Raw genomic sequence first — 24,021 nt, forward strand, 5'->3', positions numbered from 1 at the left:
CCACATCATGTGATAGTCATTTTTGAAACATATCTGCAAAGTGGAATGCAACCACATCTGAGATTAGAGAAAGGGAATTTCCACATGCTCTTTTCTATCTTTCTACATAGCAATGAACCAAAATCATCCAGCATCACCATTCAGAAAAACTTATTGTTAAAGTGAAAGCAGCAACACAGTTTTTAAGCACACAAACTGCAGGCACAGGAGATACCTCAGTATCTAAGGAGTTGAAAGAAGACAAGGTAATTTGTTTGGCTAGCTTCAGGGCTTCTATCCTCATTGCAGCAAATTCTAATTCCTCCTGCCAGTGAGATGGTAGTGACAATGTACAGGGAAAATCCATTAAGCATAATGCAAATACAAATGCCCATACTTACAGAACACATTAGGACCATTTTAGAATATTGTTTTAGGATATTGCATACATATTGGCTGAGGGCCATATACTCTTCTAGGCCATGATGTTTTTTAACTACCAATGACTGAAGAAACCACGATGGCTGAGCTACCAATATAACAATACAACTAAGAGAGTTATATTATAGCTCATTGTGACGCAGGATTTAAGAGAAATGACATGAAATATTTAACATTCAAGCTGCAACTATCTCTCTTAATTTTTTCATTAAATTAATAAAACCCTTTCTGACGTGCATTTGTTTCTCAGGGAGCTCATTACACATACCTGAGCTATGGCTATAAACTACATATTGAATGTTTAGTATTAGTGAAATGTCACCAAAATGATTTTAGAAAAGTTTATAGTTAATATTATAGTTAATATTGTTTAGTTATAGCTGACAAGGGGAGGGAGAGGGGAAAAGGGCATGTCAAAATTGGCAAGATGGCAGATGCAATATCGTGAATGAATCTCTAATCATCTGTCATGACCAGAGAGCTGGGTAGATGAAATGAATATACTGTAAAGATGTAGGCAGACCATTCACATAGCAGATACTGAATTATTGGAAAGGAAGATGTAAATATGTGAAACTATATAAAATAGATATATTATACACTCACTTTTTCTTTGGAAATAAGCTAATTCAATATGTTAATGTGTGTTTGTGTGTGTGTGTGTGTGTGTGTGAGAGAGAGAGAGAGAGAGAGAGAGAGAGAGAGAGAGAGAACGAACAATTTTTAGGGTTTTTTTTTTAATGGCAGAGTTTTCCTACACTTTAGAAATCTTCCCTTCTCACACCAGAACATTCATAAGGAGCACAAACAAATCTGGATTACAAACCTGAAGTTTCTGAGCAAATACCGGGGGATTCTTTTCCGCTAAGTCAGGCTCCAGATACTGAAGCTGATCACATACTGAAGACGGATGAGATATTCTACTAAGGAGAGCATCAGCGGAAACATAGGTATCTTCAGGACTGATCTGAAGAGTAAGAAAGATAAAGAAATTGAGAGAACTATTCATAATTAAAACTGCTCATTAGCTCCTGTAAATATATGGCAAATGCCAACCAAATCTGAAGTAAAATACATATTTTTTTCAATTGGATCATAAAAACTTGAGATCTGGCAAGAAAAAAAAAGGGAAATTGAATACCACAGAATATAGTTCAGTAGATGTGTAAGGACCACAAATCCCAATCAGGCTTGGAAAAATCAGTCCATAACAGAGTTTCCCAAGCTATAGCTGGAAAACTTTTTTGGGAACTAGTGTTCTATTATCTATTTGTTTGTTTGTTTCAGATATGCAGAAAACAAGAGATGAGATTTGCACAAGTCTATCAGAGCAGGGAGAATATTTTTTAAAATATTTTCTAAGAAATGGCCCCGGGCCATTTCCCCACTCTTATAATCTAGAGCAGAAGGGCATGTCCAGAGTAAGGCTTTACAATTCTTTGTAATTGCTAGCTTATATGTTGAGGATCCAGTTTGACACTGCCAAGTTGTTTGCACAGAACATCAGAATTGGGGGGGGGGGGTTGATGGGAAGGAATTGGGGGGGACAATATTATTTAAGATTGGGAAAAGGAGTAATTGGGTCAAACAGTTTCAGACCTATCATCTACAGCAAGCTTGCTTTACAGTCAAGCTAGATACTCAATGAAGACATTTTACTATGTTCCTACCAACTTACTATGTTGTCTGAAGCACTTCCTATAGACACAGATTCCAGTTCTTTTGTTTTATCAGAGGACTGTACTGATGATTCTTGGTTAGCTACCAGGGATCGTGAAGCTGGGTGTTGTAGTTTTATATTACAGGGAAGCTGGCTTTCTGTTTCTTCCAGACTTGACCTACAGGAAAGAGAATATTATGTTTCTGAACTGGCTAACATAATACATTCACGGATTGCCAAACCACCTACATATTTTTTCGCTATATCTCAGTCTTAGGTCTCAAGATTACGGTTAGCATTTCTGTTTAAAATTAGCATTTGTTTAAAATGACTGTCAGTGTTCCAGCAAAACCAAACTCCAGTCAAAAACTCTGAGACAGGCATTTTCTCAAAGTTTCTTTTTATTTGAAAAGTCATACTGGCACATCTGGGAAAACCCGAATCTGAGAGTTTTGGGTTTTCCTTCAATAATTAAAAATCACAAAATCCATCCCCTGTACCCATCATTCCATCACATGCCCCAATCACCATCCATCTCAAATTGAGACATCCCTTAAACACTCCTCACTCAGGTGTAGGAATAACATGACCTTGACTATAAAGAAGAATGCTATTATGTCTAACTATATACGCTCTATGAAATCCCCGCTCCCAATTTCCCAAGCACAAGAATGTGGCAGTGTGGAAGCTTTGGTTCTAATATGGCTTCCAAAGCTGACAGACTGGCATAACACAGGGTCTTATTCTAGCATCTGAATGACAGACTTATGATGTAAGAGAACAATATGGTTAAATTCTATATCGTAATTACAATGCAATATTTTACTTTTTAGTTTATACTATTGTTAAATCCATATTTGCCAGCCTTACTACTATAAATGGATACAACAATTATTAGATGTTTGAAGTTGTAGGTATCAATCGTTTTATGAATTATTTTAAGTTGCCATTTTCTCTTCTCTGACATTAATTGGGTAATTGCATATTAAATGTCAACTGATTTTATTCTGTGCCATTCCAAAACACACCCAATTAAATAATTTATCACGCTATCATGCAGAATGTGGTACAACCCAAAAACGTCAAGAAAAACTATTTCTAGCTCTGATTATTCCATATTTCTTAAAACAGGTTTAATAGATAATGGGAAAAAAGTACCCAGAACAAGGAGTTGTAGAATCTGATAAACGAGCTGGAGGAGACTTGATTGGACTCTCTTGCTGAGCATTGAACATAAGGTACAAAGATTGCTTTGTTTGGCCATCATCATCCTTGTGTCAAAGAAAATGTAAGAACTATGTTACTATGCATCTTTACCTGAAACATCTCCTAATTACCCTGTCATATTATATCATGCAACATATGTTAAAAGTAATTCCCAAAATTCAGGTATATCAAAGTAATTACAGAATAAATTGGCAAAATTGGCAAACATTTTAGCTGTTCTGCATGCAAATGAATTGGAAGCACTGTGGCTTTTCTCTATATATACCATAGAGAAATACTGTAAGAGGAAACAAGAAATCCACGAGTAGAAACTTACAGCTATGGAAGAACCGATTTTTTCCATGTATTCTATTTCATATGTGTTTCCATATTCCAGCTCTGAAATACAAGGTAAAATGTCTTTAGTAAGGAAAGGAAAAATGTTTTCTCGTGGACAGCATACATTCCCTAGACATTAAAATCAGAGTAATAAATTATAACCCAGATCAAGCTGAATAAAGATTTTTGGCCAAGTCACAGTTTGAAAGCATAAACTAGGACTAAAGTTTGTTCATTCCAATTATAATTTTGGCCCTTATACTAAATGCGTGTTCTTCATTTCATTTACTTTTTGTCAAATTAACTCAAGGGTGATTTTAAAAAAACCTACAATACCCAAGAATTTTTAAACTATTAATATATAGGTAAGGTAATTTTTAAGTGCTAGTTGTTCAACTGGAAAATCATATGTATAAGCTGCTGAATTGTCAAAAAGTCGTACTTAATATGATAATGCATCTTTTATTCATGGATGAGGTGTATATTTATATGGGAAAAGACTACTACATCCTTTATTATTTCATGAGGTGTGGGAAAATATTACCCCTCCAAAAATATTTTAAATAAATATTTTTAATAAATCAAAGCTAGGGTATCCTTTATCTGTAAAGGAAAAAGTGTTGATGCCTTTTCCAGAATTATTTCTTTCTTCCCAACATGGATCTGCTCTCATTATTTAAACAATCTCTTTCATTACTGGAAGAAGAAAAAAAGTAGCACCATCTGGAATTGCCAGATTGTATGCCTATTTTGTACTTCTGCTTCTGTTTCCAGAAACAGTTATGAGAACATCCAGGAGCATTAAGTTCAATTAAACACAAGAAAGTCCTCTTCTGTGAGAGAAGAATGCTGCTACTCTAAGCATTTGCTTAGAAATCTGATATTCAGCAGCATTCAGTGGTTTATGGTAGGAGAAATCTAGGCAGTTTCCACTGCTGCTGAACATTTGAACAGGAAATCAGCCTGGTGAGGATTCAGAGGGCAAAAGGGGATGGATGCTCAAATGTTATCCTGCCCTTGCTCTCTTTCTATGAGATCATTCTACCCAACTGCTTTCTTCCATACAAAAATGCTTGTCTGCCCAAAAGCAAAAAAAGATTGGACAAAAATACATACATGGTTGGAAAAAATGGTAAAGCAACATATTGATTTAAAACCAGAAATATTTTTGTTGGGCATATTATCAGGTAAGTATAACAAAGGGAATACATATTTGATTTTACATATATTGACTGCAGCCAGAATAGTATTGCACAACATTGGAAAAGCGAAGAGATCCCTACAGATGAAAATGTGATTAAAAAATATTAGAATGTGCAGAAATGGATAGATTAACACTTACAATTAAAGAAAAGGAAGAAACTGAATACCTTTTGACTTGGGACTTATTTTATCAATGGTTAGCTGACAAAAACAGAAGTTAGAAATATGGAAATATAAGAAAAGGAACATGAAAAAAGGGAGGCTTGTTAAAATGGATAAGCAAATATCAGTATTATGATCATTATGATAGAATGAAAATATAATTAATATTGTTGTAAAGACTTTGATGATTATTTCATAAAACTATTTATACCCAAACAACAAACTGTTTACCCAAACATGAAATTTTTATGTTATAAAATAAAAAACTTCATGCAAAAAAAATATTATTGTCTCCCCTACTATCTAACAAACAAATATCCTCCCACTCCCCCTCAAAAAACCTGGCTAGGCTGGATATTGTACACCAGGGGAAGGGTTAAACTTTCCAGTTATGAGTCTGGTGTTTGATGGAAATTACTTTGAATTGTCATGAACCTGCCTGTGTGCTATCTCTACTTCCATCCCTGATCTGAGTGTTTAACCTTTCTTACTTAAAATAAGTAACTGCAGCTGAAAATAAAAGGACTTAACATTTAAACGATAGGAAAAGAGCTCATTTTTAGGCAAAGGTATGAGGCAGATGACCATGTACATATACAAATGACTTCAACCAGTTTAAATCATTGTTTGGAAATGCATTTAGCTGAAGTCACATGTTATCTACATTTAAAATGAAAAGTGTCATGGAGGTAAGAAATGTCTTCCTTTTTTAAAAGATATGTTGAGAAAATAACAAATTGAAATCATTATTACATTTGTATTATGTAATGTTTTATGGCAGTATTTTAAGAATTTAGAATAAGTCTAATCTTACTACTTATGATTTTTACCTTAACCATGTATTTAATCACCAGCAGCATAAACCTGTTTCAAGAAAATACCTGGGATTGCAATCTAGTGAGTTTACTTTTCAAATATCATCACTTCCTCATTCTCTTTTGTTGAGGGAAAATATTCTATGGATAACATGATAAATCCTTCTATGTGTGGTTTATGTGTAGAAAGGAGTGAAATAGATAGCCTATAGAGCTCTGGGTGATTCTGTTTGTGTAACATTTCTACATATTCTTCCATAAAACTATATTGGTTAATTGAAAGAATGCTATAAGCAAATCCTGCCATAATCACAGAAAAATGTGTTAATTGTAGCATTTGTTAGTGTGAAAATGTACTATTCCTTATTCTCTTTTAATATGCCAGATGAAATATTTCTGGAATATTTAAATGCAAACATGGTATCAGTTAAATATCTTACACCAATTGTTGCTAGTTAAATCCTGACTAATTTAATAATAAAATAAAAATAGCTGCTTTCTATAATTTAAATCAACTTAAAAACAAAAACAAAATCTGGTCTTCCAAACATATGGACATGTTCCTAATAGTAATGGAATAATAAAATTAACAATACAAATGAATTTAAGATGAAAATTACTTAAAAAAAGCACACTCTGGAGTAATTTGTCCACGCACAATTTTTATTTCTATTGGCAATGTTTATTGGAAAAGACAAGTTTTTCCAGCCAGGGAATTGGGGGAGGGACTCCAAATGGGTTTCATTCTAACCCATAAATCCACTGTGTAGGAGAAAAAAATGACAGAAGCTGAGGGTGGAGTTAAAAGAGGGATCAACCTAGAATCCCTACATAGTCACAATCAGACTAATATCCCCCCTACCCAAATTCTGTGTACACTTATCTAACTCCAAGCAGGTGCTAACCATTGTTTGAGAGGACTCCTGTACAGTGATAATTCAGTTTAATTGGACCTTCATGTGTGGACCTGAACTTTCCCACCTGACAACTGAGAGCAGCTGATTGAAAATCATGGGAACTGTTGTCCAGAAAACCTACATAGCTTCAAGGTGGGAAAAGTTGACCATAGGCATATTATGCTTTTTGTTCTCTAAATATATACTGAAATGTTTACCATAAGTACAGTTGAATTTTAGAAACTAGGGCTGATAAATGTTTAACCCTCAACATTTGCAAATATTATGCAAGCTAGCAATTCAGAACAAAATTATATAATTTTATATAATATAAAATTTAATTGAACTGAAAAACTGAAAAATTATTAATTATATTGAGGAGCAAGGCAAGAAAGAATTCTAATGAATTAGCAAAGGTATAAACAGGAGCTCTGAGATATTTGGGTGTTAGTTTCAATATTTAATTATAACATAGTCACCTTGAGCTTCTTTCTTTGCTAATTGGCATTCTTCCTTATCTCAGTATTCAGCTAACAAGAGAAAGTAGTGCAAATTCTCAGAATGCTTTAATTACTCTGCAGTCTCCAAATGAAGCCCATAGGAAATTCCAGGGGGAAGGTATGATTATGTTTAAAAAACCTCCACAGAGGAAACACTACCATAATTAATAGGCAATCTGAGCCACAAGGAACACAAGTATAAATTAGTATTTATATTGAGGTTAAATGCCAGCCTGCATTGACCTTAAATCCCATGTTGTCAATATAATGATGTACCTTTGACTGGAAATCTTATTTAAACAAGATTTAAACTATTGTTGCAATCTTACTTATGTCCCATAACTATCACACTCTAATTATTTCATTTTTATTCCAGCCTGTTTTCAGGAATTTCAAGATAGAATACATATTCCTTTTTTCTTGTTGCAATATTATTCTTACAATTAGCTGCTATGGCAGGTATATCTATACAATGGTGATTAAACTAAGGTCACTCTGTGACTCATAGATGAGTAGGTATTGAACCATAATGTGCTAGCCTCAGGTAGAAATTACAATTCTAATAGGATGGTTCTCTCAAGAAAGGATACTATTTCCTTTAAATATTAGGTAGTTGTCTTTTAACTAGTACCTTCACAAAAATCCCATGTAAAATCTCTCACTATTTTTAATCCTCAACATCTTATTATGATATTAGACAGAAATCATCTTTTTCCTCAAGATATTTGATTCTTGTAGGTTAAGTCACTGTTAAAATTAATGTTCTATTAGCAAGTTCAATGCTGTTTCATATGATTATTTTAAATGCTCTTCGTTGTTTTTTTACTACTACCTGGCACTTCTTCTCCTAGATGTACCCTAAAGCCAAAGAGTTCGCTGGGACTGTAGGAAGTAAGAGCAAAACAGAGCCATTAGACTTAAGGAAACATTTTAACCTATATAAGAAAAATGGCAGAAATGTTGATCTCAGAGAAAATGCCAATATATTATACTATTTGGTCACAAAATGCTTACTGTCTATGCAGTATTATATCAATTATTACACTTATGGTCCTATCTTCTCTAATAATAAAGAGAACATGTACTTTTGGCGTTCCCCTCAAAATATTGAAGGCACTTCTTTTCCACCAGGCATTGAATTACTACTTTGAATTATTTCAATATTCTTTTATGGTAGGGAGGAGAGTTCTTATTTCAAATTTATTTGATTTTTTTTTTTACTTATACCAATTTCTATAGCCTGTTTAACTTGGTTGATAAGTTAAAATTGTCAATGTAACACTAAATTAAACTACCCAGAATCTAGTGGATGTGTTATCTTATGGCAAGATGGGCAGCCAATAAATGTTATACATAGCTTCAAAACAAATAATTAATGTCTAATTAAATGGACTAATAAGTAACTACTGATAGCAATGATATCCTTTGTTTCTCGTTATTCTGGGCCAATATTTCCCTTGTCAAATAAAACAGTGATTCTATTTTCTTTTCCCAGTTTACCTTCTGTAGGGGAGCTGAACTTTGTTTCATTTACAAATGTTGAGAGATCTGATGGCTGAGGATAATCCTGCTTATCAAGATCCATGGTCATACAAGTCCATTTCTGATTACCCACAGAAGATGCCAGTTTTTCCTCATCTGTTGCATGTACCACAGTGGATACAACAGAGGGCGTTTCAGTAGTAGGCAGTGCCATAGATTCCTAAGAAGAAAATAAAGGTTAAACAATTGTTTTCTTTCATGGATCCAGAACTCTTAAGAGTTTGACTAAATGTAGATGGTTGTAGGTGTAGGAGAAGAACCACTTTACTTCTCCACCTGAGTTCTGAAACTCTTTTTTACACTATGCAAGTTATTCTAATTCATAATTAGGTCTTGGGTTCTTCATTTTAAAATGTTAGAAGAGTGACATTTGATCTATTTCAGGGATCTGAAAATCACTGCCTTAATTAGTATACATCTAGTGATTGATTAAATTGAGTGTTTTATGTTCTATTAGTTCTAGTTCCTTAATGATTAGTTTACATAGATTTTATGGCAAAATTTTAACAAATACATATTGGTTTATAAGAACCCCAGACTGAGACAGAGCTTTGGAGTTCACCCAATCATTCTAGATAAATATTACCATAGTACTTAAAAATATCAACTTTCATGGAAATGAAGGCTTGAACAATTTCAACATTTCTAAAAAAAAAAATATGGCTAATTTTCAAATCCTCCTAAACATTAGTTGTATGTGATCTAACATTTACTTGATGCTTGCCCATTTGATCCTTCGTTTTATGTCGTAATTATTTATTTTCTCCTTATTGTGCTGGCTCTATAATATTAACTGTGGGAAGATTTTCAATCTAGCATCTGAGCTGCCTCCTTTTTTTTTCAAGATAATTAAAAAAGTAGATAATTAATTAATACTGAATGTACCTTAAAAATTCTTTTTAAAAAGTTTGTTGAAGGTCCTTACCTGTGAAGGTGCATCAGATAGTGGAGATCTTTTTGGTGACTTTTTCACCCTAAAAGTATCACTGGAAAGAAAATGGAAACTCTTGAGTATGGCAAACCAAGAAAAATGACATAATAAGAAACAGCTAATGAATATATTATGATGAAGATTGCCTGTTTCAGAAACTTAGCATGTAAATATCAAAGAGCATGCTATGTCTTCGGCTTACCATGCACTCTTAGACTCAGTCTTTTCCAAATTAAAATTCAAACATAAGATAATTAAAAGAATTAAATTAAACTGAGTTTTAGATTAAGGTACAAAGACAATCCAGATAATGAGATACATGGGTTGAAAACAATAAAATGGTTATAGTACTACTGGAGAATGGCCAACATAATATAATTCAGTAAATAAGAATCTTGATCAGGAGAAGTTGTTGTCCTGAGATCTACCAGGAGATCACTGCTTATCAAATACAACACCAACATAGCTACTGGTATGTAACTGTTGTGAAAATGTCTTCAATTTTATCTACCAAACTATCATCTCAGGTATCCTACTTCCTAATTGCCAAACAAATGATGAATGAGCAAAATGCATGCAAAATACCAATGAACAAGACCACACAATTTGAGCAAGGCAGATATGGGACAAGGGTTTATGCCTTGATCTTATCTTCTAACTATTGCTAGCTGCCATTATTTGACTGTCCCATCATATACTCTCAACTATATTCCCAAAATGACTACCATACCTGACTGCTTGGGAATTTTTAAGGTAGATTCAAATTTCAGGTGGAAAAAGAACTATACAGAGAGATCTTAAAGAAATGCTTTGTATCAGAGACAGAGCAAGTGAAATAAACTTAGTTAAAAGTTATTGATATTATGTTTTGGTGGAGAGCAATTGTATGAGAATAAGATTTTCAAATATTATAGCTATGTCTCAACTAATTTCTGAAATGGCAAAAAAACAAACAAAAAACCCCCATAAAGGAACCAAAGCAAAAATGAGTTGATTTATGTAAAATATATCAGTACAGGTAGTCCTTGAATTACAACCAAAATGGAACCCATCTATCATGCTCATAACTCATGACAATCATAAAGCAAATCAGTCACATGGCCAAACCAATTTTACAACAACCCCTTTTTGCAATGGTCTTAAGCAACTCACCATGGCTGTTAAATGAATCTACAGAGGTTAAGCAAAACCTTGGTCATTAAGTGAACTAGTAGTTCACAAAGAGTGCAGTATTGCTGACAACAAATGCCTGTTTTCAGCAAAACTGTTGTAAAATGCAGTCACGTGGCCATGAAATGTTGCTAATGGCCATAAATGCAGTCCAGCTGCTGAGTACCTAGTGCAGTCATAAGGCTGCAGGGGGGCCTGACCATCAGAAGTTCAAATCCAGGTCATAAGTGCCCTCACCCAGATAGGTCTGTCAGAACTTTGATTGGTCACTAAGCAACCATTTGTATACCAAGGACTATCTGTATCTTAACTAATTGTTGAAACACATTGAGAAACATGCTTGCTAGCTGTATCTTACTTAGAAAATAAATTACAATATAACTACATTGCATTAACAAGTGTATTATCGAAGGAAAATAGCTGCTTTCATCTATAATACTGTGAAATGTTGCCAAACCCATGCTAAACCATATAATCAAAAGAGAAATGGGTTATTATGGCTTCACGCTTCATCTTCTGGTAACCAGGCTTTATGATGCATGCATGCCACTCAAGCAGGCACGGAGAACAATATGGAAAGTGAGAGTGGAAATTGCCACCTGAAGACTTAATTGCAGAACATTAGATAGATAGACACAGACAGACAGACAGATGATAGATTGATCAAGAAATAGTTTTGCTCATCTTTATGTATTGATCAGCCTTTTTCCCCCCACTCAAAATAATCTTGATGCAAGTCAAAATAATCTTAATGAATATAGGTATCATGACCTACATTACTGGATATCACTGCAAGCAAACTTGTAAAAGTAAACAACTAAACAAGACTGAAACAAGGCAAAACAATACATAAACATGTAGACAGGACAAAAAACATGAGGCATTTCTGCTGGTAACAGGTATGTTTAGGGTTAAAAGTTACTTACAACAGAGAACATACAGACATCACATCTTCAACCATCCTAAGACAAATAAGACAAAAGAGAGAGACAAGACAGAAGGAACTCACTGACACAAAGGAGAATTTCCATTTATTATGGTGTGTGTGTGTGTGGGGGGGGGGAAATCACATCCCATGTTTCTGTTGTTTTTTTAAATGGACATGTCTCCAAATATTGGACACAATTTTTAATTAGTTTATCATAATGGTTTATATAGCCACCCATCTCACAATTGTGAGTGGCAAAAAAATAGGATTAAAAAGCCAACACATAGAAATATAAGATGCTTAAAAATAATAACATAACGGTGCCAAGAATAATCTAACTTAGACCACATAAAACATAATCACATTGATAGAACACTGAACTGCGCAGTGCAATGCTTCAAGGATTTACAAAATTCTAGTAGGCTCTGGGCAAAATAAATCTCAGGAAGAAGTGTGTTCCCGAATCAAGAACACCACGTGAAGTTACTGCTGAGTGCAGGTAGTCCTCAACTTACAATCATTTGTTTAGTGACCATTCAAAGTTACAACAGCACTGAAAAAAGTGAGTTATGACTGTTTTTCACATGTACGACAGTTGCAACATCCCCATGGTCACGTGAGTAAAATTCAGACGCTTAGCAACTGACTCACATTTATGACAGCTGCAGTGTCCCAGGGTCATGTGATCCCCTTTTGTGACCTGACAATCGAAGTCCACGGAGAAACCAAATTCACTGAACAACTGTGACACTAATTTAACCCATGCTGATTCACTTAACAACAGTGGCAGGAAACGTTGTAAAAGGTGTTCCTGTAAAATAACCTTGCCCCACGCCATGAAGGATTTTATAGATGGTAACCAACATGTTGAATTTACTCCAGAAGCTATGGAAAGCAGTGCAATTTTGGTATAGCAGGAGTATACCAAGGTGCTGGTACTCACTAAGGTACATAGCTGCCCATGGGACCATGTTCTGGATCAGTTACAGCTTCTGGGTGTTATCTATGGGCACCACATGTAAAACACAATGGTGCAATCCTTTTGAGAGATGGCCTCAGCATGAATGACAGTGAGCAGTGCTCCTATCCAGGAAAGGGTACAATTGGGACATACGGTGAAACAATGCATAGGATCTCCTAGCTGCAGCTACCACCTACTGTTTGAAGAGAAGTCATGAGTCCAGAAGGTGCCACAGATCAAGGGGAGAGGGTCTTCAACCTACAACCATTCAGCTTTGCTAAGATTGAGTTCAAGTCTGTTCTTTTCCCCATAGTCTAATGTATAACCTTACTCAAAGGTTTGATGTAGAAGGTAAGCAGGAGTGGGGGAGAGGACTGAGACAATCTTTATGGAAGGGATATAGGGTCATATTTCTCCCTTCCTGTTAACACTGATTGGAATTGGAGAAAGAAGAGCCATGTAGCATCATATACTGCTTCCCTAGCCCTTAAGTTGGTCCAAAATAGAACTGAAACACTGCTGACAGGCCAAGGAAGCTAAGATGGATGCTTCAACCCCAGTTTGCTCCTGCCAGAGAGATCATGCTGCTTGGAGAAATTCCAGGGGTCAAAGTCTATGCATCTTAAAGTTGCTAAGTTTGAAAGTACTGATCTAAGGTATAAGGTTGCATCCATGATGTAGCTAAACAGGAATCTGTCTATACTGTCTTGGAGTGGTAATGAAAAATGGTGAAATATTGTATATATTATTAATTAATGAAATATATAAAAAAGAGAAGGAAAACCTTCCCCTACTTTAGGAAGCATACCTCATATTTTTAAAACTTACAGTAAATTTTTATATTCTCCATTTCAACAAGTTCAGTCACACATACCCCCAAAATAAATGGAGTCCTAAATACTGACAACTGAACTTTTTCTGCTCAGCAAAATTTTGAGTTAATCCTACATGGGATTTAAATTATTTAAATGTTATTTCATATTTATAAATTAATAAATGTTAAATATTTAAGACTGCATACTTTCACGTTTTTCTTGCAGAATCTAGTGACCAAATTCCAGCATGTTTCAATCCAAAGGATTCAATTGGACATTCAAAAAGAATAGATGTGAGCAGTTTTGCTTCCTGTCTCTCCAAGTTAAACAATTGTTCAGATTGTATATTTTCACAACATAAAAATGTTTCTAAATGCTTCGGTGCTAAATCCCATTTGTGGCCTCACTGATGTTATTCGGGGATTTATAATCACATTTCATTCTTTCAGTAATAACCTAGAGTATAAAAATTAATTGCTTATTATTTCACGGCTAATTTGTTGCATGAATTTGCATGAAAGTACATTCATTTGCAGCTAACTGTAAACAGAATATTGCAGAATCATTCCAAAATACCACTATAAGTAGAAATTAATAAGGAAATAAAAATAATACTAGTTATGGCCAATTTGATAATCCTGTTTAGTGTTTCACTACTAACCCAAGTTGAAAGTTGGGTTTTTACTTATTTCCAGATATCCAATTTATCTGGTAATTTGTTTAAAATTCTTTTTTATTTCGAACTAGAAGTAGAACTAATATACTGTATATTTTTAATTAAATGTAGCAGTAGCAGTTAGATTTATATACTGTTTCACAGTGCTTTACAGCCCTCTCTAAGCAGTTTACAGACTCCACATATTGCCCCCAACAATCTGGGTCCTCATTTTACTGACCTCAGAAGGATGGAAGGCTGAGTCAACCTTGAGCTGTTTGGAATAGAACTCCTGGAGTGAGCAGTGAGTTAGCCTGCAATATTGCGTTCTAACCATTGTGCTTTTGAACCTAAGTGACATGGGTATATATGTTTGTTTCATTTACTTCAGAGTTTATATTTCAGCTCTGAGTGTGTGCTAAGTTACAACCAACCTCCTGGTGATGGTTAGTATCCACTAATGCTACTTTACATTAATCATAATCAATCCAAGTAAACATTTACATTCTAATAATTTTTAGAAAGAATCTAAAGTTCTAGACAGAAAAATTGTAACAATATTTTCAAGTTAAAAACTATATGGTGTTTTGAAAAGTCATGCTTAGGAAAGTCAGTATGTCACTTTAAAAATATCACAGGATATAATTAGAAGTGTGTACATTCACACCTTCAAATCAGTGTTGACTCAACTGCCTGGACAAGTCCCTTTAATTTTTTTGACAAGATTTCATTGTCAGCTTCCTAGGCCTGAGAGTAACTGGCCCAGGGGTCACCCATCTGGCTCTGTGCCTAAAGCAGGAGTAGAACTCATGGTTTCTACCCTGGTTCTTTAAACACTACATCAAACTGGCTCTCTGTCAGAGATGACTTACACCAAATAAGATTAATCAACAAAAACAACAACAAATTATCACCCCATCTTACCACCAAACTATGGGCATAATAAAGTTTACTACAGGTAGTCCTCAACTTACAACAATTTGTTAGTGAGTGTTCGAAGTTACAATGGCACTGAAAAAAGTGACATGACCATTTTTCACAGGTGTGTGAAACTTGTGGCCCACGTGCCAGATGTCATGCGCTGGCCACCCCCACCCCCATTTTAACGAAGGGGGGAAAAGTCACAATACATCATGTAACATGACACCACAAGTTTGACGCCCCTGCATTAGGCATCCCCATGGTAACATGATCAAAATTCAGATGCTTCGCAACTGATTGATATTTATGATGACTGCAGGGTGCCATGGTCATGTGATCACCTTTTGCAGCATTCTGACAAGCAAAGTGAATCAGGAGCCAGATTTGCTTAACAACCGTGGCAAGAAAAGTTGTAAAATAGGGCAAAACTCACTTAACATCCTCATTTAACAACATGAATTTGGGGCTCAATTGTGGTCATAAATCAAGGATTACCTCTATAGATTAGCCTTAAAGAAAAAGAAAAAGGAATATTTAAGGAAAAGGTAAACAATATATTTTTCAAGAATACACCACATTTGGAAATTATTAGATTTATCTACTGGAAGAATTTGCTTATGGGTGAATTCCACATACAAGAAATGCACAGTTAACTGTGGCTGAAATTCATAGCAAGCAATACAATTTGTAAGATGTATGCTATCTAATTCCCCATTCTCACAACCAATTTAAATCATAAGCAGACAAAACACGAGTTTTAATAAATCAACATAGTTGAAGAGAAACCTATTGGCACCTATCCTCCTTTCCTGTATCCAGACCTTTCCTGTATCCAGAATCTACTTTTAGAAAGTAAAAATATTTATTTCATATTTATTTGTTAAATGAATTTATTTATTTGCCCAACTCTGCCCCTCACACACACAAAGGAATAGCATTTGTGGCTGGTTTGCAAACTAGCCACTATAATGGACCAACATACTCTGAAGACCACCTTTTAAGCATCTGAATACCTGCTGTCATTTTGAACTTTGTATAAACTGTAACCTCATGATAAACACTTTGCAGAGTAGTCTCATAATTCTGACAAGAGTTTGTTATTATTTGACTGAATTAAACTGATCACTTGTATTATAAAATATATTTACATTTTATGTTAAAAAACAACAACACTGAAGACTTTTCCATGTCATGATAGAATACCATAAGAAACCCTACTTTTTTCCAAAATACATTCCTTCTAAAATGAGGGTCAGATTGCTCTTCTATCTTTGAAACAGAAAAAAAAACGTTTGCCAAATGTTTTAAATTTCATGTCCTAGGAATCAGCAAGATTCTTATACTCTGAAGCAAAAGATCACATCATACATTCATCAAAATTAAAGCTTACTATAAACTATAGTTATCTCGTTAAAATATGAATTAACAAAATTATAGATAAATGATTTTTTTTAGTGATGATATTAGGTTATACAATTATTGATTGATAATATGAGCTATTATGTAATATAATTATATTAGTGACTAGGAAATGGATGCACAAAAAAAAGTGGTAAACCAATCGATGCACTGTATGTAAATTCATGAAGAAGGATTGTTGGGTATATTGATACACCAACTAAGTTTGGGTGAATAAATATATAAACCAAGTTTAAGTGTTTGTAGCTTTAAGCACCAAACTGCAATGTAATTAGATAATTAAGGGTGCGGTTGCAAGCGGCAATAAAAGGCAGTGAGAGAAACGTAACAGCCCTGGTCTCGCTGGTCTCTCTGCCTCTCTGCCTGCTTGCTGCTTACTCCTGTTTTGAGACATCTGCTTGATACTGTTTGTTGGCTACTGTGCTGGATACCGTTTCTGCTGAACAAAAGGACTATTCCCTTGGTGAGCTGATATCCTGTGAATACTCAGCGTTGTCTTCGAGAGAAAGGTATCGGGAGGAGAAGATTTACAAGCAGATAAGGACATAGTACTGACTAGTATAATGGACTAAGTTACTGACTGGATATACTTGTGAATGACATATGGACTGATTGACAATGCTTATACTCTGAATGGATTAAACAACTATTTAAAACTACAAACAGTTTTTGTCTCCAGTGTGTGTATACTCTTGGGCCCAGCCTCTCTCATTTGGCTGCCTGGCTTGACTGCTGCTGCAAACTCTGCTTGGGGGTTTGTCCCTAAACTCTAACATTGGTTATGGGCCCAGTGCGCACAGTCTGACTAACCAGGATATAGCAGTGAGAGTTGGTGTGAGTTGCACATTACTGTAAAAACAAACTGTTATTTTAAATAGTTATATATCTGAAGAGCAATGGCACAAGTAAATTTGCCAAATCTGTCCATGATATCCAGACTAGATGGAACAAACTATGTTTCATGGTCAATGAAATGTAGTTTACTTCTACGAAGAGAAGGTTTGTGGGACATAATTACAAACCCACCAGATGTATCTAACTTAGATCCTAATGTTGAAGAGGATGATAAACTGATACAAGACTATAAACGAAAGAATGAGCAGGCTTTATGCATCATAGGACTGACTCTCTCTGACCAGCAACTCATCCATATCCGTGGAGAGGAAAATGCTGCAAACTGCTGGGAGAACCTCAAGAAGATTTATGTTCGAGACAGTGTAGAAGCTCATATCAATCTTACACGGAAGCTGTTTAGAACACATCTTGAGAAGAATGGAGACATGTTAACTCATTTAAACTGTATGAAAAGCATTTTTCAGGAATTACAAGAAAAAGAGCTTATATTTAATGAGTTGCAACAAGTATACATCATACTGTCTTCATTGGATCGAACCTATGATGATTATGTGACGGCTTTAGAGGTATTGCCAAAAGACAGTTTATCATTAACTGAGATTACCGGCAGGCTATTAGAAGAAGCCAGAAGAAGGTTTGAACGTGACCAGCTGAGAGAAGAAGAGAAATTATCTTCAAAGCTTGAAAGAAACCAACTTAGTAAAGTAAAGCACCCGGAAGAAGAGAATTTATCTTCGACGGCATACACAATTAAAAAGTGTTTTAATTGTGGAGGCAGAGGACATTTGGCAAGATTCTGCAGAAAAGGAAAAAGCCAGAATGTAAAAAAGCCAAAGAGATCCTTTGAACTAGCCACGTTTAGCAACTGTGATGTGAAGAATGATTTATGGGTGGTGGACAGTGGTGCATCCCACTGCATCACGAGAGATAAGACAAAATTTATAAAAATGTCTACAAGCTCTCAACATATATCACTTGCCAATGGTTGGAACCTCAAGGCCAAGGGTGAAGGTATTGCATACTGTCCATGCTTAAACCAGGATATAAAAATGCTGTATGTACCACAGTTAAAGATGAACTTGCTTTCTGTGAGAGTATTAGACAAACTAGGTTATGTAATTACATTTAAGAATAATAAGTGCATAACTGAAAAAGATAACAAAAGGGTAACTGCAGCTTTAAATGGAGCATTGTATGTTTTACATGATAGTACGAAAGGGGAGGCACAGACTGTATTTAATAATATAAAGCCTCATAATGAATGTATCCATTTATTGCATAGGCGTTTGGGGCATGTAAACTTTAAAATGCTAAAACGTACAGTAGAGTTATCTGATGGAATAAGGTTAAAACCTTGTGATAAATATTTGCGTTGTAATGTCTGCTGTGAAGATAAGAGTAAAATATTGCCTGCAAATAGGCTAAATGGTTTCAAAACTAAAGAACCTTTAGAAGTAGTATTTGCAGACATTATAGGTCCAAAGAAACCCAGTATGGGGGGTGCTCGATATATACTGAGCATTATGGACCATTACTCTAGATATGGGTTTTGCTACCTAATGAAAAGCAAAACTGAAACATATCAACATTTCTTCAACTGGTTAAAATTTGCAGAAAGAAAGACTAAACGGCAACTGATAACCCTGGTGACAGATAATGGTACGGAATTTGTTAACAGCAAATTCCAGAATAGATGAAAAGTAGCTGGAATAGAGCACAAGAAATCTGCACCATACAGACCACAACACAACGCATTTATTGAGAGAAGAGGCCAAACACTACAGGCAATGGTTAGAACAATGTTAACTGATTCTGGATTACCTGATTCTTTGTGGGGGGAGGCCACAATGTGTGCTAATAACATATTGAACAACGTTGTTAACTCAACTACTGGTGAAATACCATTCACCATGTGGCATGGCAGGAAGCCTGATCTGAGTTACCTGCACACATTTGGTGCACCAGCATGGGTGCATATCCCTACACAACTCAGGCGTAAAGGGCAACACAGAGCTAAACAATTATTCTTCGTTGGTTACCAAGCTAACCATAGGGCATATAGATTTTGGGAGAAAGGCACATCTAAGGTGTTATGTAGTGCCAATGCCCAATTTCTAGAGCACGTAGGATGGGATAAGTTAGAACAGGATTACAATAAAGAAGTAATTATTGAATCCTATAGAAATCCCATTAATTATCCCTGTAACTTTAAAAATAAAGTAAAGAGAGAAGTACAGGAAGAGATAGAGCCCGTAAAGGAAGAAATAGCTGAGCAAGCTGAGGAACATGAACAGGTAGTAATTCAAAAAAGTCCTCATACAAGCCCTGTAATTCTCAGAAGAACTACACGAATATCTAGACCGCCTGATAGATACCAGGCTAATACAGTGTACCAGGAAAATAGAGTTCCATATACTGTGGATGAGATAAAAAAGTATCCTACTAAAGATAAGGAAAGTTGGTATGCAGCAATGAATAAGGAATTGAAATCCTTGAAGGATATGAAAGTTTATGAAAATGTGAGATTACCTGGTGATATAAAACCCATTGGCTGCAAATGGATTTTTAAGATAAAAACTGATAAGGATGGAAATATAATCCATAAGGCAAGATTAGTAGCCCAAGGTTTTAGACAAAGTGCCAATGACTATGATGAGGTATTTGCACCTAGTCTTAAAGCAGCAACATTAAGGGCAGCCTTAGTGTGGGCAGCAAGCAAGAAATATATAGTTAACCATCTAGATGTGGAAACTGCTTACTTGCACGCCCCACTAAGACATACTGTATATATGAAAAAGCCTATTGGATTTAAAGGTGAAAATAATAATGATTGTTGGTTGTTAAAGAAGAGCCTCTATGGTCTTAAACAATCTGGCTATGAATGGAACCAGTATATTGTAAAGGAACTAAACAATATAGGGTTTAAAGCTGGTTTAGCCGATCCATGTCTGTTTAAAAGGGAGACAAATGGGAAAATATCATTATTATTATTGTTTACTGATGATATTGCTTTGATTACTGAGACTAATGATGAAGCTAATAAAATAATAGCATCATTAGCCAAGAAAATAAAAATCAAGCAATTAGGGGAGATAAAGAGATATCTAGGTTTGAATATACTGAAAACACAGAAAGGTTTTATGATATCTCAGGAAGATAAGATATCTAAATTGCTAATAGATTATAAGATGGAACTTTGTAAGCCTGCAAAGACTCCAATGAGTCAGGATATTTGCAAAATGGATGCTCAAAGTCCCAAGTTTGATAAGGTATTATATCAATCTTTGATTGGTAGCTTATCATACATTAGCAATTGGTCAAGGCCAGATATAGCTTATAGTATTAATCAACTGGCACGACATAATAATGATCCACTTCAATGTCATTGGAATGCATTGAAGAGAATCTTAAGATATCTTAAAGGAACATTACACCATGCACTGTATCTAGAACCAAAAGGTGATCTCATACTGAGTGCTTATGCAGATGCTAGCTTTGCATCAGAAAGAGACACAAGAAAGTCGACTTCAGGAACAGCCATAATGCTGGGTAAGACATTAATTGGTTGGAAGTCAATTAGACAACAGCATATAAGTTTGTCTACTATGGAGGCAGAATTCTCCTGTTTATCGCTATTATGTACTGAGTTAATCATGTATAAACAAATGATGAATGATATGGGTATAACTGTAAGTTATCCTATAATTGTACATGAAGATAATCAGGCAGCAATTCAAATGGCCACAAATATTGCTGTAAAAACTAGGAGCAAGCATACGGATTTAAGGTACCTAAACGTTAGACAATCTGTAAAGAGTAAAATGATACAGCTGGAGTACTCCATGTCGGAGGACAATATAGCTGATAATTTTACTAAGCCCAAGGTGCCATTAAGCACCAAGAGAGTTGTGAAAAGTATGGGTTTAGATTGTAAGGGTATTATATATTTATATCACCCAAAAGGGGAGAATGTTGGGTATATTGATACACCAACTAAGTTTGGGTGAATAAATATATAAACCTAGGTTTAAGTGTTTGTAGCTTTAAGCACCAAACTGCAATGTAATTAGATAATTAAGGGTGCGGTTGCAAGCGGCAATAAAAGGCAGTGAGAGAAACGTAACAGCCCTGGTCTCGCTGGTCTCTCTGCCTCTCTGCCTGCCTGCTGCTTACTCCTGTTTTGAGACGTCTGCTTGATACTGTTTGTTGGCTACTGTGCTGGATACCGTTTCTGCTGAACAAAAGGACTATTCCCTTGGTGAGCTGATATCCTGTGAATACTCAGCGTTGTCTTCGAGAGAAAGGTATCGGGAGGAGAAGATTTACAAGCAGATAAGGACATAGTACTGACTAGTATAATGGACTAAGTTACTGACTGGATATACTTGTGAATGACATATGGACTGATTGACAATGCTTATACTCTGAATGGATTAAACAACTATTTAAAACTACAAACAGTTTTTGTCTCCAGTGTGTGTATACTCTTGGGCCCAGCCTCTCTCATTTGGCTGCCTGGCTTGACTGCTGCTGCAAACTCTGCTTGGGGGTTTGTCCCCAAACTCTAACAAGGATGATATTTTTATGTTTTTTGTGGTATGTTTATGTTGTCTTGTTGTCAAAATAAAAAAAAATTATTAAAAAAAATTAAAGCTTATTTTCTAAATGTTCAGAATTAAACAAAGGTTTAAAGTTCTAGTATACCTTAGAACCAAAAGGGAAATAATTTAATTCCATCTGCAGTAATGTGATTATTCTGGCATTACAATTCAGTTGGGTAAGATGTACTACAGCAAACATATACAATAAACATATCGCCAATACAGAAATTTAAGGGAGCTTGCAAAGATTTGTCAGAGAATTTTTTTAGAGTACTACACACACGCTTTTCTACATGTTGACTTACGTCTTGAGTGGCGTCTTCTTCTTTTTTGCAGGTTTATTTAGGCCATCTCCTTCCGATCCATTAATTTCGCTGACATTAGCTGAAATCTCAAAGGATGCTGGAGGTTGTGTGGGAGAATTGGCAACTTTGGGGGAAGACTTGAATGGATCGAGAGAATCCTCAGACATTTCTGGATCAAAATTGTACGTTGTGGTGGTTTGCTGAGGAAGTTTTGGAGAGTCTTGCATTTTGCAAGTAGAAGAGAAAGGATTGAAGTTGGGGTCATCCCATTTGTCAATATCAAAAGTATATGAGCCCTTGGAGGCAGGAATCTCACTGGGTTCAGAAGGAGTCTTGGTTGGGCTTGTGGGAGTATTGTCAAGTTTCTCTCCAATTTTTTTAGTCTTTGGCCTTCTGAGGGGCATTTTGGCCCCAGGTTTTTTGCCCACTTTTTTGGGCAGAAGAGGACTCTCTGTCTTTTCCTCACCACTGCCTTTTTCCTCAGAGTAATCAAATTCCAACCTGACTGCTAAGCCTTTCACTGAGGGATCTTCTTGTCCCCCAGTGTCTGATGGTGTCACCTCCACAGCTTCTGGTGTTGTGGTAAGAGATACAGTTTTCTTGTTGGCAAGCGGAGAGTTTTGTACTTTGCTATCTCCTGATACAGGAATTTCTTCTGAGTTGTTGTCAAATGGACTCAATGTCTCTAGTTCAGGAGTGGCCTCGTCTTTATTGACAGTGCTTTGGTGCTGTTGGTTGGTACAGTTGGGTTCAGTGGGCTCCAAAGTTTCTTTGGAAACTTTTTCATCACTTAAGGCAGAAGAATCTTGCTTGAAGTCTAATATTCCTGGTTCTTCTACTGGAGAAACATCTAAGGACTTTTTTGCTACTTGCTTTTTCTTTAAGGAAGCTGGCCTAGGTTTTTTTGTGCGCTTAAGAGTACTAGAAGCACTGCTTGAACCAGTACTAAAAGTATCTGTTGCAGAACCTGCTGTCTCGTTACTCCCAGGAAAAGAGGCTCCATCAAATTCTCCAGCTTGCAAGCTAAGGGAACGAGATAGTGTAGATCGAGAAACTGGAACAGAATCTGTGGATTTTCTTCTAACATGTGACTTAGAATCCCGACTCTTTGTGTCCAGGGAGATTGGATCCACAGCTTGTAAGGAATCTACAACTTCAATGCTATCAAAGTCTAGGTTGTAAGTTCCACTGCTAGCAATTGGCTTGTCTTCATCAAAAACTGTAGAAAATGAGTGGGACGGTGGGGGCAATGGAGATTCTTCAACTGGTTCACATTCAGGGACATCAGCTACTGTTACTGTTTCAGAAGAAAAACCTATAAAAAGCAAAGGCAAAAAAGTTATCAGCATTTAGGAATGTTGAATCTGAAATAACTAGAGAAAAGAAAACAGACTATGCATCCTATAATTTAGGATACTTTTCTTTTCAAATGATCAGTTCCTTTAATCCTAACTTCCCCCCCATCTTTTTCAAGATAAGCATTCAAATCAGGAAACACATCGGATAAACAAAAAATAAGAAGCAAGAAGTAAATCATTCTTTGTTTTTCCAAAAGTAATTTTGGATTTTTACATTGAATATATTTACTTTAAAAATAGAATATGGGAAATTTTATTTTTATAATTTTATTACAATTATAGATTGGAAAATATTTTATAATTGTGCAAGTCAACAGAATGCTAACCAAGAAATCTCCAAAAAAGTGAAAATCAGCATT

At 35.5% G+C, this 24,021-nt stretch overlaps 1 protein-coding gene across 22 annotated transcripts in view; it reads right to left on the bottom strand.

The window, feature by feature from the left end:
• Positions 1-24,021, bottom strand: part of TACC2 (transforming acidic coiled-coil containing protein 2) — a 170,062-nt gene that overhangs the window by 26,237 nt on the left and 119,804 nt on the right. For 11 of the 22 annotated variants that reach the window (XM_087932587.1, XM_026704900.2, XM_087932589.1 and 8 more), the window contains 8 exons: positions 22,305-23,619; positions 9,669-9,729; positions 8,702-8,903; positions 3,624-3,685; positions 3,239-3,351; positions 2,099-2,258; positions 1,247-1,387; positions 215-304 (listed from right to left, as the gene is read on the bottom strand). In XM_087932587.1, coding sequence (XP_087788713.1) covers positions 215-304; positions 1,247-1,387; positions 2,099-2,258; positions 3,239-3,351; positions 3,624-3,685; positions 8,702-8,903; positions 9,669-9,729; positions 22,305-23,619 — 2,144 coding nt within the window. The remainder of the gene's footprint in view (positions 1-214; positions 305-1,246; positions 1,388-2,098; positions 2,259-3,238; positions 3,352-3,623; positions 3,686-8,701; positions 8,904-9,668; positions 9,730-22,304; positions 23,620-24,021) is intronic. The other 11 variants (XM_087932588.1, XM_087932586.1, XM_087932594.1 and 8 more) reach the window with 1 other exon arrangement.

Source organism: Pseudonaja textilis, chromosome 4 (assembly GCF_049901715.1).
Source record: "Pseudonaja textilis isolate UNSWEBS1 chromosome 4, rPseTex1.2, whole genome shotgun sequence".
NCBI lineage: Eukaryota > Metazoa > Chordata > Lepidosauria > Squamata > Elapidae > Pseudonaja > Pseudonaja textilis.